Here is a 17,389-nt window from a genome sequence, read left to right on the forward strand (position 1 = left end):
GGGACTGGTAGGATCTTTCTATTCTAGTGGGTCTTTCTAGGATCTTTCTGGTAGGATCTAGCTTTCTAAGTTCTAATCCTGTTGTCCTGAAACATATATTGTGGGAGTGGGTCTGGTAAAATTTTCACAAACTTGAGACATTCTTTTGATATATTGTAATAACTAATTAAAAAGCACGTAATTCCCTTGCTGAAGACTAGCAAGGGGGCACTCTCCACGCCCTTCTGATGTCTATGTCAGAAGTTACCTCTGTCCCTTCTCACTGTGATAAACTTCTGCCACACGACAGCCCTGACTGGTCAAGCCTGGTCCCTGGTCCCAAAGCTAAATCTTCTTCAGAGATCACAAATCCGACATCCTTCACCGTAAGCTTACCCCTCTGATCTCCTGGTTGGACAGTTACTCCCTCCCCTGAACCTCACCCCTTTTCCAATGCAGCTCTCCACCTGCCCCTCTCTTGTGATGGCTAACTTCCTACAGTCCGTAAAACAACCCCTCCACAAAGACACCAGCATCTTTGAGGGCAGAGACTGTATGTTATGGATGGAAAAGCAAACATAACCCTAACTAATAAATGTGTCATTTTTATTCTTTCATTTGTTTCTGTATTTGCATATTTTTATGCCAAGAATTAGAAAAGGTGGGGGGCGGAATCTCGTGGTGGAACACTGATTCCTTGAAATCTGACTGACCACATAGACCTTTCCCTAACAACAGAAAAATGGAACTTAGCTCCTCCAGGAAGTGTTCATCCAGAGTTGGTGGGGCCAGAAGGCAGGACGGGTCAGCCCAGGGTGTAGGCGGTAAGGGGCTTCACTGTCAGAAGTGATTTTTAAAATGATAATATCAATGTTCTGTTAATCAGCCATTTTCTCTTTTTTGTGGAAGAAAAATTTTCCAAGTTTTAACCAAATACAATTAAATTCAGTGGACTTTCTGTTAAAGGTATTTTAGTGGAAATTTTCAACTGTGGAGACTTTGGAAAGCTTTAGAATAAATCCTGAAGAGAAACAGGACACAGAAAGTATTGCAATTTCTGGAACTGACTGAAAAATGGGATGTCTTCTGTATCTTAGCTGAACTTACTCTTAGGTAGGTATGAAAATTTCTACTTGTACACCTGTTTCTTTATATGAAAGAAAATTTCAAAATTAAGACTAATAAAAAATTCTTTGATCAACTATGAGTGAAGATAGCTTGACAAATCTGACTGCATTGTCTATCAAATAGGAATATGCAGACTAATTTTGACAGAGAAGACTATTTTTAACTAAAATCATTGACAAATTTGTCGAACTCAAGGCGTGAATATAGAATCTGTAATATCATTATTCATTATTTCAACATATTAATACACAGGTATAGTTTTTCTTTTGAAAGAAAATACATTCATATAATTTAAAAGTATTAATATAGTACTCTTCCTTTTTCACTGCATGTATATTTATCTTTTTATTACTGACATGATTATGTATATGACATAAAAAATTTAGTTTTCTGCTTGTCATTATTTATTTTAATTTGATTATCACTGAAAGTAATCATGTAGAGAGGAAAGGAAGTTAAAAATGATCTGTTCTGAGTATGCCCCAAGCACCAGCCTGCCCAGGATGTGCAGTTTCTTGTTGACAAAGCCTTTGACTTATCCACTTGACACAGCATTTTAGAAATGAAGCTCCAGTGGGGTTATGTCTCTAGGGAAATTAAGTTTTATCAGTTGTGTCTTCCTCATTAAGTAGTAATCACCTTGGCTATGGGTTCCTAGTCTATTTTCACAAGTATGAAAGGAGAGATACAACTTACCCCCTTGAACTCAATCCCCCATAACATATATGTAAGAGGGTTGCTCCATCTTGGCACTAGACATTTGGAGCCAAGTCATTCTTTACTGAGACTGTTCTCTGCAGCACAGTATGTTCACCAGAATCCAGGCCTCTACCCCTGGGTAGAGTGTGACAACCAAAATTGTCTATGGAAATGGCCCCAGCTGAGAACCACTATATTAGACAGAGATTCAGCATGGGCCTGGAAGAAGCCTTCTTCTAGGTTGGTGAACTTGAACAAGGCTCTGACCATCACTGAGCCTGTTTTCTGCATCTGTAAAGTTGGAATAAAGCATCTACTTTGATTTGCCATCAAGTTCCAAATGATAATGTATGTGAAGATGACTCAGAAACTCTAAATCTATTTGTGGATTTGTAAAGCAATCATTATAGAGAGGTCAAAATTTTTACACTGCAATTCAGTTGTGCAAAAAAAAAAAAAAAAATTTAGCTCTAAAAAGTATAATTGATTTCATCAATTTATTTGAGTCCCCAAAAAACTTAATTGGCCAATTAAAAGTAATTTCTTCTTTTCTAATTTAAAACAGGTTCTTTCATTCAACTTAACAAGTTCAGGTTAAGAATCCAATCAATTTAGGGCTTTCCTGATCGTCCAGTGGTTAAGACTCTGTGCTTCCATTGCAGGGGGCGCAGGTTCCATCCCTGGTTGGTGAACTAACATCTCATATGCCGTGCTGCATGGTCAAAAAAAAGAGAGAAAGAAAATAATTCAATCAGTCCAAAATACAAAGGTCCGGGGAAGTTTCTCTCAAGATATCTCTCAACCTTTCTCTCTTTCTCTGGGTTGTGTCTGGGTAGAGGCCATGAGGGACGATAGATGGGCCCCTGGGCTGAACAGCTGGAGCTTGTCAAGTAGAGTAAATTGGATCTTTGTTTTCCCTAGACATTTCAAGGATCAACTCAATGGCAGGAGCTGATCTCTGCTGGAATAAAAAGATAAGATGACCACATCTATGACTCCTGAGGTCAAGGAGCCCTGCCCAACTGCACATGCATAGGAAGACTTCTCAGAGGTCAAAAAGGGAAGGGACACTGCTTCATAATAGGTACTGTGAAGCTCCCATAGGCCTCTGCACTGGAATCTATCTTGGCAAAAAGATGTGCACAGATATAGGGGAGGGCCCTGGGACAGAACAGATGTGGGAAAAGAAATGAGGTAATTGGCCAGATGAGGACAAAGACCCAGAGGAACTGTCCCTATATGAAGATTTAACCACCTCTTTACTGTACTTCTCCTCATTGGGAAGGACGCCCACACTCTTTCTCTCCAGGTATGTATTCCTGTTTGTTTCTGTCCAAATAAACTATTTGTACATGAGCTCTTGCATGTGTTGTGCTATGCCAATGATAATAATACTCACTGCCCAACAACCATTGACAGGAGAATGTTGGATCCCACCAAGAAAAGATACCCCACATCCAAGGGCAAAGCAGAAGCCAATTAAGATAGTAGGAAGGGCTTTGCTTAGATTCAAAGCCCATAATTGCCAGAAATGCTTGGAGGGCTCAAACAATGCCTGTGTGCACCAGGACCCAGGGACCCCAAAGAGACAGGGCCAGGCAGCTTTGTGTCTGAGTGTCTCCTGCGGAGGCAGTCAGCAGTGGCCTGCGTAGGGACAGGGCCTGTGGCTGCAGCAGATCTTGGAGGCACGGTCTGTGGCCTAAGTCCTCTTAGAGGAGGTCGCCATTAACCCCACCAAAGAGCCACTGAGCAGATGAACCGCAAACGGGAGAATAATTATACCAAAGACATTCTCGCACTGTTACAAAAATTCTAAGATACACAACAGATTTTCCAACGTGGGGATCTGGCAAAGAGACTGAGAACCCGCAGGGAATTTGACTTTGAAGGCCAGTGGGATTTGATTACAGAATTGCCACAGGACTGGGGAAACAGACTCTTGGAGGGCACAAACGAAACCTTGTCTGCACCAGGACCAGGAGAAAGGAGCAGTGACCCAACAACAGACTGAACCAGAGTTGCCTGTGAGTATCCAGGAGTGTCTGGCAGAGACATGAGTTGACAGTGGCCTGCTGTGGGGTCAGGAACACTGACAGCAACAGTCCTGGGAGCAACAATTCTGACCATCAACAGAAAACTGCATTAAAGATTTACCGAGCATGGCCCCGCCCATCAGAACAAGACCCTGATTCCCCCACAACCAGTCCCTCCCATCAGGAAGCTTCCACAAGCCTCTTATCCTTATCCATCAGAGGGCAGACAGAATGAAAAATGCAATCACAGAAAACTAATCAAACTGATCATGTGGTTTACAGCCTTGCCTAACTCAATAAAACTATGGGCCATGCCGTGTAGAGCCACCGAAGATGGATGGGTCATGGTGGAGAGTTCGTGGTCCGCTAGAGAAGGGAATGGCAAACCACTTCAGTATCCTTACTTTGAGAACACCATGGACAGTATAAAAGGCAAAAAGATATGACACTGAAAGATGAACTTCCCCAGTCAGTAGGTGCCCAATATGCTACTGGAGAAGAGTGGAGAAATAACTCCAGAAAGAATGAAGAGATGGAGGCAAAGTGAAAACAACACCAAACTATGGACGTGACTGGTGACGGAAGGAAAGTGAGATTCTGTAAAGAACAATATTGCATAGGAACCTGGGATGTTAGGTCCATGAATTTAAATTGGAAGTGGTTTAACAGGAGATGGCAAGAGTGAACATTGACATTTTAGGATTCAGTGAACTAAAATGGATGGGAATCTGAAAATTTAACTCAGAGGACCATTATATCTACTACTGTGGGCAAGAATCCCTTAGAAGAAATGGAGTAGCCATCATAGCCAACAAAAGAGTCCAAAATGCAGTACTTGGATGCAATCTCAAAAACCACAGAATGATTTCTATTCATTTCCAAGGCAAACCATTCAGTATCACAGTAATCCAAGTCTATGCCCCAACCAGTAATGGTGAAGAAGCTGCAGTTGAATGGTCCTACGAAGACCTACAAGACCTTCTAGAACTAACACCCAAAATGATGTCCTTTTCATCAGAGAGGACTGGAATGCAAAAGTAGGAAGTCCAGAGATACCTGGAATTAACAGGCAAGTTTACCCTTGGAGTACAAAATGAAACAGGGCAAAGGCTACCAGAGTTTTGCCAAGAGAACGCATGGGTCATAGCAAACACCCTCTTCCAACAACTCAAGAGACAACTCTACACATGGACATCAGCAAATGGTCAATACTGAAATCAGATTAGTTATATTCTTTGTGGCCAAAGATGGAGAAACTCTATACAGTCAGCAAAAACAAGACCAGGAGCTGACTGTGGCTCAGATCATGAACTCCTTATTGCCAAATTCAGACTTAAATAGAAGAAAGTGGGGGGAACCACTAGACCATTCAGGTATGACCTAAATCAAATCCCTTATGATTATACAGTGGAAGTGAGAAATAGATTCAAGGGATTAGATCTGATAGAAAGAGTGCCTGAAGAACTATGAACAGAAGTTTGTGACATTGTACAGGAGACAGGGATCAAAACCATCGCCAAGAAAAAGAAATGCAAAAAGGCAAAATGGTTGTCTGAGGAGGCCTTACAAATAGCTGTGAAAAGAAGGGAAGTGAAAGGCAAAGGAGAAAGGGAAAGATATACCCATTTGAATGCAGAGTTCCAAAGAATAGCACGGAGAGATAAGAAAGCCTTCCTCAGTGATCAATGCAAAGAAATAGAGGAAAACCATAGAATGGGAAAGACTAGAAATCTCTTCAAGAAAATGAGAGATACCAAAGGAACATTTCATGCAAAGACAGACACAATATAGGACAGAAATAGTGTGGACCTAACAGAAGCAGAAGATATTAAGAAGAGGTGGCAAGAATACACAGAAGAATTGTACAAAAAAGATCTTCCTGACCCAGATAACCACGATGGTGTGATCACTCACCTAGAGCCAGACATCCTGGAGTGTGAATTCAAGTGGGCCTTAGGAAGCATCACTATGAACAAAGCTAGTGGAGGTGATGGAATTACAGCTGAACTATCTCAAATCCTAAAAGTTGATATTAAAGTGTTGCAGTCAGTATGCTAGCAAATGTGGAAAACTCAGCAGTGGCCACAGGACTGGAAAAGCTCAGTTTTCATTCCAATCCCAAAGAAAGGCAATGCCAAAGAATGTGCAAACTACCACACAATTGCCCTCATCTCACACGCTAGAAAAGTAATACTCAAAATTCTCTAAGAGAGGCTTCAACAGTATGTGAACTGAGGAGTTCCAGACGTTTAAGCTGGATTTAGGAAAGGCAGAGGAACCAGAGATCAAATTGCCAACATCCATTGGATCACATAAAAATCAGAAAAACATCTACTTCTTCTTTATTGATTATGCTAAAGCCTTTGACTGTGTGGATCACAACAAACTGGAAAATTCTTCAAGAGACGGGAATACCAGACCACCACCTACCTCCGAAGAAACCGTATGCAGGTCAAGAAACAACAGTTAGAACCGGACATGGAGCAATGGACTGGCTCCAAATTGGGAAAGGAGTGCATCAAGGCTGTGTATTGTCACCCTGTTTATTTAATGTGTATGCAGAGTACACCATGAGAAATGCCGGGCTGGATGAATCACAAGCTGTAATCAGTATTGCCCCTGGTGGTCTAGTGGTTAAGAATCCTGGTTTTCACCCAGGTTTAATTTCTGGGCAGAGAATTAAGATCTTGCTTCAAACCACTGCTCACTGCTGTCTCCCAGATCAGCAGAAGTTAAAAGTCTACTGCAGCAGGGGGTAGTCACAGTTCCATGCGCTAGTCATAGGTATGTGCTGACCCATGAGCCATTCTTGTCTGGTTCCTGGGTATCTACCTTGGTAGGGAATCTTGCCTTGTCCTTTGGAGCTTTGGTGGGGCCTCCACCTTGGCATTCAGAGGTGAATCCCTGCTGCCTGCAGCCATCTTATCCACCACCCTGATCTATTTTGATCATTTATTTCAGCCTCTGCATCCCCCTGGGGGTCCAGGAACTCTCAGATGTGGACCCTGCATCAAACTGGAGTCCATAGGTCTCCACAAGTCGGACCTCCCGGAAACCCTCCTGAGCCCTGGTTCCGGCTACCCAAGGGCCAGGGTTACAGGAGCTCTGGGCCCACCTGGGCAAAGATACTTGCATTTCCCCGGGGGTGAGTCATCCTATATTCCCTAACTGGGTGTTTCTAACCCCTGCTAAATGTCTTTGGTTCCATCCCACCCTCAACAACTGAGGTGTGACCTGGAGCTGAGGAGCAGAAACACCCACACCTCATACTCCCTGCCCTGTTTTCTCTCTCTCTAAGCCCCCTTCTCAGACTGCAAATGCATTTCCTCCCCTTCCTTCTGGGTGTGGAGTTCCCTTAAGGTCCTGTCTTCTTCCTTTGCTACTCTGTAGCTTTCCTCTCCATCTCAGGGGCCATATAGCCAAAGGGATTGGGGAAAGAAACATATTTATCAATAATGAAAATACATTGAGATGTATTTCAAAAATATTACAGTGAGGGCTTAGGGCTTGGTGGTGGGAAAGAGGAATCCTCTGAACATGAAAAGCATGCTCCAAACTGTCTTCACCCTTCAGCTTTCTGTTCACTCCCATGGAGATCAGCTCCTGCCCTGGCAAAGCAAAATCTGTCCTAAGAGAGATGTCTCCTAAACCTTTCCCTCCTCCTTGTCCTTGTAAGCTTTCCTTTCTTCTCATCCTCCTTGTTTTTCTGTCATCATCTCCTCTCTATCTGGATTTGGTTTCCTGTATCATTCGGTCTTGGGAGCTATCCCCTGGAAAGAGGCCCCTGGGTTAGCAGAGGGAGGTCTGCTTGCTTTCTCCTCTTTGCTGAGGAAGCCGGCCTGATCCAGCTGCTCTGGCAACCAGTTTTCCAAGGAGAGCCGCCAAGCTTGTGGAGCCTCAGCACAGGGAGCTGGGACAGCATCTCCTGATGGAAAAGCCATTCCAGTGGCTTCCTTCAGAACCACGTAGAAGGGCCAAGGCAGACCCCAGAGTTACTCACCAGCCTGAGGTGCTCAGCAAGCAATCCCCAGTGGCTCCATCAACAGCTCCCTTTGAATTTCAAAGGGAATTCATAGCCTACAGCCTATTCTGGGCCAGCGTTGCATTCTTGATAGCACTCCAAACACACTACGTGCACATGCACGCATGTGCGTGCACGCACACACACACACACAATGCACACACATGGACACATCTCCCCTCCAGCTCTGTTGAAAAGCCTGGATTAATATAATGAAACTTCTTCTGCCTCATGAACTAAAATAACTCTGGCATCCCCTTCTGGATGGATTTTAATTAGGAAAGACACAGCATTTAAATTATGCTTATTACTTGCAGTTGCTTGTACAGGCTGTGCGCTTAGGAAAAGGCAATGGAAGTCATGTGAGCTGGAGTTTTTAATGGGATGGCTCTGGAAGGGGAAAAACAGGCCAAGAGCATTTTAAATCTTTCCTCCCCTTGTAGGCAGCCTGGCTGAGAAAAGAAGTCCAGGTTCTGATATCACCATCATCATCACTAATATTCCTTGAGTGCCTCCTCCATGCCAGAATCCCAGCTAATCAGTATTTTATATGCATAATCTTATTTAGTCAAAAGAATTAAAATTTGACCAATAGAACTTATTAGAGGCCATTTCCAGGGGAGACCGGGAACAAACCTTAGCATGAATCAGGGATTCTTTTCCTCCCTGGAGCTGCCAGGTGCCTGTCACAGTATCTACTAAGAGTACATGTGTGATGAATCAATCAGCAATAAATACGTGACTGAATGTGGATGTGCTCAGGATGAATCAGATGCAGAACTGTGTGTGGGAATAGAGTTTAATCACTCCCTGGAGCTGAGGCCTGGTCGCAGACCTTGTTTTTGTGTAGACCAGACAGGCAGTGCATTATTCCATTAACTCCTCAGTGGATGGATAATGTGATGGTGGGGTTTAAAATCTGGAAGAACAGAGAGAATTTCTCTCCTCTTCCACTTTCCCCAAAAGGTCTATTGGTATCTCACAAGGGATAAACTTCCAGGCCACAATTATGATTTTAGGCAAATTGTTAATCTCACTTGATCCATTTCCTCAACTATAACGTGGCTGTCTGTGATGCTAACATCTACCTCAGGGAGTTTTCTGAAGATAATGAAAGATCAGATGTGTCGCTGAGGAATAGGGGCACCAATATATTAAATGGTGTTACCATCATTACTTATTCAATCACCCAACAAATATTTGATTATCTATTATGCATCCCCCATTCTAGATGCCTCTTCCTTTTTTCTTTCATTCTTCATGTACAAATGTGACAATTGGACCATAAAGAAGACTGAGCACCTAAGAATTGATGCTTTTGAACTGTGGTGCTGGAGAAGACTCTTGAGAGTTCCCTGGACTGCAAGGAGGTCCAACCAGTCAACCCTAAAGGAAATCAGCCCTGAATATTCATTGAAAAGACTGATGTTGAAGTTGAAGCAGCAATATTTTGACCACCTGATGCAAAGAGCCAACTCATCGGTAAAGACCTTGATGCTGGGAGAGATTGAGGGCAGGAGGAGAAGGGGATGACAGATGAGATAGTTGGAAGGCATCACCTACTCAATGGACATGAGTCTGAAGAAACTCCAGGAGATGGTGAAGGACAGGGAAGCCTGGCGAGCTGCAGTTCATGGGGTTGCAAAGAGTCGGTCATGACTTAGCAACTCAGCAACAACAATTCTATATGCTGGGGGCACAACAGTGTATGGGACAGACAAGGCTCATTAGTGGGGCAGGGGAGACAGACAATAAACAAATAAAGTAGGTAATTTCAGATTACAGCAAATAGAGAATAAAAGAAAACAGTGAAAAGGCTGTGATGGAGTAGGGTAGGGAAACTTTAGTCAAAATCCTCAGGGAAGAGCTCTAACAAAAATTGCCTGTTAGGCTGGGATCTGAATCAAAAGAGGAAGAAACCAGTGTATATATGCCTGACTCCTTCACTGTTCACCTGAAACCATCACAACATTGTTAATCAGCTATACCCCAATACAAAATAAGATAAATTTTAAAATAAAGAGGAGGAAGAAACCATGTGACTGGTGAAGAGCAATTCAGTCAACAAAAACAGCACATACAAAGGCCCTGAGGCAGAAAGGACATTACAGCAATGCTGAGACAGGAGGTCAATGAGCTTGGTGAGTGAGAAGCAGGGATTCCAGGAGACAGCTAGACGGGTAGACAGATGCCAGATCATGGGAGGACTGGGTAGAGTTTGGATTTTATTCTAAGTGCAGTGAAAATATTTGGAAAATTTTAGTAGAGGAGTGGTGTGTTCTGATTTACATTTTAAAAGATCCCTCTGGCTGTCACATGGAGAATGAATTAGAATGAGACATATGTGGAAGTTAAGTGGAATAGTCGAGGGCAGAGGTGATGGTAGCTGGACTGGGGGGCAGCAACATGATGGAAAAGCCTGGACCCAGGCAGTAAAGGAACTGAGCCTAGAGCCCTGCCTGCTACAGTACCTGCCCCTCTGGCCCGCTGTGTGCCAATAGAAACAGTCCTGCTTTTCTTTTGTTTTAAGCAGATTTCCCATTTAACAGAGATTCCTGAAGAGCCAGGAGGTCCCTGGGAACTGCTAAGGTCTACACCCGAGGGAGATCTACGTGCCGATGTGATATACATTGCTAAGCGTCTCCGCAGTTCATCCTCCTACAGTGCTGGCCCTGAAAGGGCTGGGACGCCCCGGGAAGGGCAGGAAAAGAGGGGCGAATGGGATCTTGGGGCTCCTGCAGAGTAGGTGGCTTCTCATCCAGAAAGCGCAGGTCTGAGGTTACAACCTGTTCCCATATAAGGGCAGCTAGCTTGCTGGCAGCAAGAGAGACCGTGTGGGGGGTGTTGTGGGGACAGCAGTGGGCGACCCTGGCCTCCGGTGCTGGCTGGGAGCACGCCCTTCACCCTTCACTGAAGGGCTCTTCCTTTGCAGCACTTCACATCCTCCAGATGTGAGAAGGAACGGCTGTAAACACTCTGGGGGGCCTTGTTTCTCAGTGCCCTGGGTTAAATGCCACCCTGAGTTTCGACATCGTAATTCTTTGTTCATGGGTCCTTCTCCCTCATGGGCGAGTAGTCTCACTGCTGCTGCTGCTGCTAAGTCACTTCAGTCATGTCCAACTCTGTGCAACCCCATAGATGGAAGCCCACCAGGCTCCCTGGTCCCTGGAATTCTCCAGGCAAGAACACTGGAGTGGGTTGCCATGTCCTTCTCCAATGCATAAAAGTGAAAAGTGAAAGTGAAGTCATTCAGTCATGTCCGACCCTCAGCGACCCCATGGACTGCAGCCCTCCAGGCTCCTCCAGTGGGGTGCCATTGCCCTCTCTGAGTTTCTCTGAAAGGTATCCTTGGACCATAGCGAAGGAACTGGTAGGCCACCGGCAAAAACTGCCTAAGAGTTAATCCTGGAAGCACAGAACTGTCATTGTCTCAAGCTGGATGGTAAGAATTTGTAAATCTTAAGTCCAGGGATTCTCAGCCATTGTCTGTCACAGACTCTTGAGAAAACAATGACATCCATGGACCCTTCCCCGCCCCTCGCCCAAATTTACGCATAAATTTTTTTAATATGCAATTTTTTTAAACAGGTGGGAAATGACTTATCCAAAGCCACCAAACTTTTCTGTGCCGGTCGTACCCAGAAGCCCAGATGTCTTGATCGCCTACCCCGTGCACTCTGCCACACGTGGATTCTGCCACCGATGTCACGGGGAGGGTACAAAGATAACGATCAGAACCATTCCAAGAACTGGCCCTGGGCAGAGTTCTCAGAATGCAGCTGATGCAGAGATAGGCTGCCTGGGGCTGCCTGATCACCTGGGCCTGTCCCGGGCAGGCCGGAGGAACCCAGAGGGTATCGGAGTCCAGAAAACAAGTGACTGCTCAGTTGTCTCTGAAAGCAAGGCAACGATACCAGGTGTGTGTTCAGGAACCCAAACCTAATCATAACCCCCCATGAGCTCATTTCAACCTCCGGGTACAAACACCTAGGACCCCCAAAGCTCCACCCTTGCCTACAGGCGCATTTAAGAGGGAGTCACTGAGCACAGCCGGGCTGGGGTGCCCCTCAGAGCCTGCCCCCTGCGTGGCTGAAGCCGGAAACACACGTCTGCGGGGCGTACCCCCAACTCCCGCTTCCTGAGAGAGAAGGAGAAACAGCATGTGCTGGAAGCACTGAAGCCAGAGGAGAAACAGAGGGGACGTCGGAAGACGAAGAGGCGATGGCTTCCCTCCTCTGGGGCTTTTCCGCCTGAAAGCGCTGTCTTAAGGCCACGTCAGAGACCCCCCAGCACAGGTTGTAATGACTGAGGAGACCTGGAGGGGAAAAAATAAAGGAACGTTCTCAGTAACCATCCTGACCATTTTCTTCCTTCAAGAGCCATAAGGCTAGGTTCTTAGGAAAATAGAACAAAACACTCAAAAAAAAAAAAAAAAGACAGCTAGCTTCCCTCTGAGGACGGTCTTTAAGCACCAGAGGTCCGGTAAGGCAGGACCGCACGCGGAAGCCGCCGTGTGGACAGGCCCGCCGCGGCCTCCCCGGCTGCACGCCCTGTGCCTTCCCGCGGAGGGCAGCGCGGCCCGCGCAGGCCCTGCGGGCGCAGGAGCCCAGGCTGCCGCCCTCCCCTCGTGGACCGGCTCCCCTGCCTCACCCTTCGTCAGCCCGCCAGGCTCCTGACAAACCCCATTCTGTCTTGTTCAGCTCAGATGTTACCCTTTGCATGTTGCTTTTCTTCTCGGACCCACTCTTTCCTCTGCGGAAGACGAGGCCGCCTAACATTTATGTGCCTGTTGTGTAGCCACCGTGTGCGACATACAGTCTCTTGAGTCTCAGATCTAGGAATAGCTGGACTGCTTCAGAACTCCTCTGCGTTTAGCTTGGCGCTCTGAGTCATAACTAACCATATTTCCTTTCTTTACCGCTTTGGATGCTGAGAATCTTAAAGCCGAATTTGTGCCCCCATCCCTAGCAATTATATAGACTCTTAAGATGGGATCCAAAATTCTAAACTTGTTTCCTGCTTTAACCTATCCTTGATTTTAAAATGTATTATAAAAGAAAAGGTCATTATGTTAATTTTTATTTTGAGTAGGTAAATTCAAATCCTATCTGAAATGGGACATGATACAAAGAAAAAGTTACAAGTATTATATATACCTTTTGTGTGTGTGTGTGTGATTGGCATGATCATCTTGCAAGTTGCAAGGCAAGTGGAGCTCAAAGAGTTTACATCACTTATTCAAGATAAGAGCTAGGTGTCAAATCAACATCTGACTGATTTCAGAGTTCAAGCCTTTGACAGTCAAATTGCCTATACAGGCAGGCTTGCTTATTTTGTAGCAGGCTTTGTGCGGCTTATCCTCAGAATATTATCTCATTTATCCTGACAACCATCCTACAAAACAGCCACAATGATTACAAACGTTTAAGAGATGAAGAAATTGAGGCTCAGAGAGGTCAAATATTTGTCCAAAGGTTCTCCGCATGCTAAGATTCAAATCCAAACGCCTGAACTTGGAATCTCTGCACTCTTTCCAGGTTCTGTAACTTACAATAGAGACAAACATATAAAAAGGCTTCCCAGGGGGCGCTAGTGGTAAACAACCTGCCTGCTAATGCAGGAGACACAAGAGACACAGATTCGATCCCTGTGTCGGGAAGATCCCCTGAAGGAGGGCTTGGCAACCCTCCTGCCCAGAGGATCCCATGGACAGAGGAGCCTGGAGGGCTACAGTCCATAAGGTCACAAAGAGTCGGACGCGACTGAAGCGACTTAGCATGCACGCAAACATATAAAACGCCAGACTCCTAATTGTTTGACTTATTTGGAATGCCCAACTGCCTGATTAAATCACAAAGGCTTATCCGCTGACAAATCCTAGTGGAGAAATGGGTGTCTGGGTAGAAGTAGGTATTTCTGAGTTTCACAGTTCTTCATGGAGCAGATGGATCAGAAACACAAAGTCTGTGTGCAATACTGGATTTTAAATACCAGCCTGAGCACTGACAGAGGAAGATACCTCGCACCCAAGGGGTGGAAATGAAAGCCTTTGGAAAGGGCAGTGCTGCTCACAGGCGCCATCTGGCAGTAGAGGTGAGAAATTGCTCCCAGAAAGAAACCCACACACAAAATGGAATTCCCCCAAAGTATGAAGTAGTCATGCATGGACCTGAGAGTTGGACCAAAAAGAAGGCTGAGTGCTGAAGAATCGATGTATTTGAACTGTGGTGTTGGAAAAGACTCTAGAGAGTCCCTTGGATAGCAAGGAGATCCAACCAGTCAATCCTAGAGGAAATCAGTCTGGAATATTCACTGGAAGGGCTGATGTTGAAGCTGAAACTCCAATACTTTGGCCACCTGATGGGAAGAACCAACTCATTGGGTAAAGACCCTCATGCTGGGAAAGATTGAAGGCAGGAGGAGAAGGGGACGGCAGAGGATGAGATGGCTGGATGGCATCACCAACTCAATGGACATGAGTTTGAGCAAACTCTGGGACGTAGTGAAGGACGGGGAGGCCTGGCGTGCTGCAGTCCATGGGGCTGCAAAGAGTCAGACACGCCTGAGTGACTGAACAACAATGAAGTATAATGCATTGGGCCTCTTATGTTTTGAGTGCATAATGTACATATTTTTCTATGTACATAATGTACATATTTTCTACATACCTATCCTTAGGGAGATATGATTACCTTTATTTTATAAATGAGAATTTTGAAACTCAAAGGTACTAAGTATCTTGCCTTAAGAAGCTTGACCACAGTTTGCAGAGCCTCCCTCAACCTCTATTTCCTCTGGCAAACTCTCAGAAGTTCCTCAGGCCTCCTGCCTTCTCTAGTCCTTCTCAGCTGGAATCACAGGTGGTCTACACTCCACCTTAAGCTGTTTGTCCAGGCAGGAACCACATTAGCGGGAGGATCAATAGGGCTGGTGTTCCCCTTGCCTACAGTTGCCTGATTCACAGCACAGAACTCCTGGCCCGGGGACTGTCAGACGCTCCAGCCTGAATTGCAGGGCGCTGTTACCCCATGCTACACTCAACAGCTCCCCTCCCAGGGAGTGGGCGATGCTGGATTCTCCTCTTTTTGTCCACTAATCATTGACGAGGTGCCCTCAGGATTACAGAGAAAAAGAAAAAATGTATCCTCATCCTCTCCTCTCTCCTCCTTCTATCCTGAACTCCAACACAGCCCTGAATGTGGCTGGGAACTCTGGTCTCGTTGACCCCCACGACACCACCCTGGGAGCTGTTGAGCAGCAGCCCAGGCTAGGCCACACAGGAACCAGCCTCTGCAGCGAGACCGCTTCCCCAGACCACCCCTCCCGGCCCCGCCTCACCCGGGAACTGCTGAGGCTGCAGATGAATTCTTTCTCGTCATTGTCCTCTGGAAAATATGTGCAGAGATGAAAAAAAGGCTAGAAACTTGAGGGCAGACCTATGCTGCCTCAATTTTCGAAAAGAGACAGTGATGACTCCTTGATATTTCACTAAGTATAACATCCTTTAGAAACAAAGGATGTGTGAACAGTAAAGAAATAGTGAAGCATGAGAGCCGGAAACATTTGCTGTGAATAAATCATGTAAAATTAGCCAACTTACCTTTTGAGAAAAAAGTTGTCTTACTGGTAGATTTTGTCATGCCAGTGGCACAGTTTGGAAACACAAGGATTCCAAAAATTTTAATGGAGGACAAGTCCCCCCGGAGGGGTACCCAGTGAAATACAAAAAGGCTGGTCGGTGCTATGACTCAGCCAAGTGAATTAAATGAAACCAAGAAGCATCCTTACTGATGCAGGATTCACAGTTATTTGACATGCTGGATCAACAGCAATAAAGAAAAATGGAATTTAATTAGTGGAAATGAAAAGTCTTAGGCCTCCTTAAAAACAACTAAAGGAACCTGTTCCTAGCTACTACAGGAAGGAGTAGCCAGCAGCTCATGACAAAAGATCGAGGCTTTTGACCACCACAAGCCAAGTGTAAGTGAGACTGTGATGCCATTGCTTAGAAAGTCCTGCAGCCAGGCTTCCAGTTTGCACAACGGCAGAGTGGAGACTTGCGAAAATCTGCTTTTCCACAAAGCAGGAAGAACATTGAATCAGTGTTTTTAGAACTATGGAAATGAACAAAAGTCTTGCAACAATCCAAGGAATATTTATTCAGGGAAAATGTCTGGCTCTCATCAAAAACGTGCTTTGTGCATTTAAACTTGTCCTATTCCTGTGTCCCTCATATTTATATGAATATATATGTATATGTTTCTCTGGAGGAGGAAATGCAGTATTCTTGCTTGGAGAATTCCATGGACAGAGGGGCCTGGCGGGCCACAGTCCATGGGGTCGCAAAGAGTCGGACACGACTGAGCGACTCTCAGTCATATGTACATATCTAGATATATATACCGGAGAAGGCGATGGCACCCCAATCCAGTACTCTTGCCTGGAAAATCCCATGGACAGAGGAGCCTGGTAGGCTATAGTCCATAGGGTTGCAAAGAGTCCAACACGACTGAGCAACTTCACTTTCACTTTTTACTTTCATGCATTGGAGAAGGAAACGGCAACCCACTCCATTGTTCTGGCCTGGAGAACCCCAGGGACCAGGGAGCCTGGTGGGCTGCCGTCTATGGGGTCACACAGAGTCGGACACGACTGAAGTGACTTAGCAGCAGCAGCAGATATATATACATGTATATGATCTTAGCAATGCCCCTGGTACATAACCATCACTTAATAAATATTAGCCTAAAGATAATGCTTCCTTCTTTTTCCCCTTCCTATAATTGTTGTGCCTCCAAATATGTATGCATATCTGTATGCGCATATACACAGTATATAATACCATACATAGCATATATGTATGTACACAGTACTTACACAGTATAGTAGTTTTGCGTACATATATGATCAGTTGCTAGATCCCCTTCATTTTTCTTTCCTAGTTTTCATAGGAGCTAGAAAATCCTGGCAGAAGTAGTGGCCTCCTAGTCCATGCTGCTGCTGCTGCTAAGTCGCTTCAGTCATGTCTGATTCTGTGCGACCCCGTAGACGGCAGCCCACCAGGCTTCCCCGTCCCTGGGATTTTTACAGGCAAGCACACTGGAGTGGGTTGCCGTTTCCTTCTCCAATGCATGAAAGTGAAAAGTGAAAGTGAAGTCATTCAGTCGTGTCTGACTCTTAGAGACCCCATGGACTGCAGCCTACCAGCCTCCTCCGTCCATGGGATTTTCCAGGCAAGAGTACTGGAGTGGGTTGCCATTAGGGCTCCCATGTACAGGGCTGGGGCAGGCTAGGTTGTCTCCGGGAAGTGAGACAAATGTGAATTATAACTCAGGACAAGAAGCAAGATTAACACAAGAGTATGGCTCAGACCCTGAGCCTGTGCTGGTGTAAGACAAGGGGCAGAACACGAGGGGGGCAGAAGAAGTGGGGCGAGCGGGAAGAAGAGGATGAGGCGCCCAGGCTGCAGGGGGCTCAAGAAGGCTGCAGGTAGTGCCCCTCCACCCCCCTCCGCACCCTCCCCGGCATC

At 45.5% G+C, this 17,389-nt stretch overlaps 1 protein-coding gene across 3 annotated transcripts in view; it reads right to left on the reverse strand.

Moving 5' to 3' along the window:
- Positions 1–2,289: 2,289 nt before the first annotated feature.
- Positions 2,290–17,389, reverse strand: part of MMD (monocyte to macrophage differentiation associated) — an 81,439-nt gene continuing 66,339 nt past the window's right edge. For 2 of the 3 annotated variants that reach the window (XR_011561891.1, XM_070772486.1), the window contains exon 9: positions 2,290–2,518. Coding sequence is in view for 2 of the 3 variants with exons in the window: in XM_070772486.1 (XP_070628587.1) it covers positions 2,507–2,518 (12 nt within the window). In the remaining variant the exon portion in view is untranslated. Of the gene's footprint in view, positions 2,519–12,070; positions 12,176–17,389 lie in introns of those variants that run through there. The other variant, XM_070772490.1, reaches the window with a different exon arrangement.

Source organism: Bos indicus, chromosome 19 (assembly GCF_029378745.1).
Source record: "Bos indicus isolate NIAB-ARS_2022 breed Sahiwal x Tharparkar chromosome 19, NIAB-ARS_B.indTharparkar_mat_pri_1.0, whole genome shotgun sequence".
NCBI lineage: Eukaryota > Metazoa > Chordata > Mammalia > Artiodactyla > Bovidae > Bos > Bos indicus.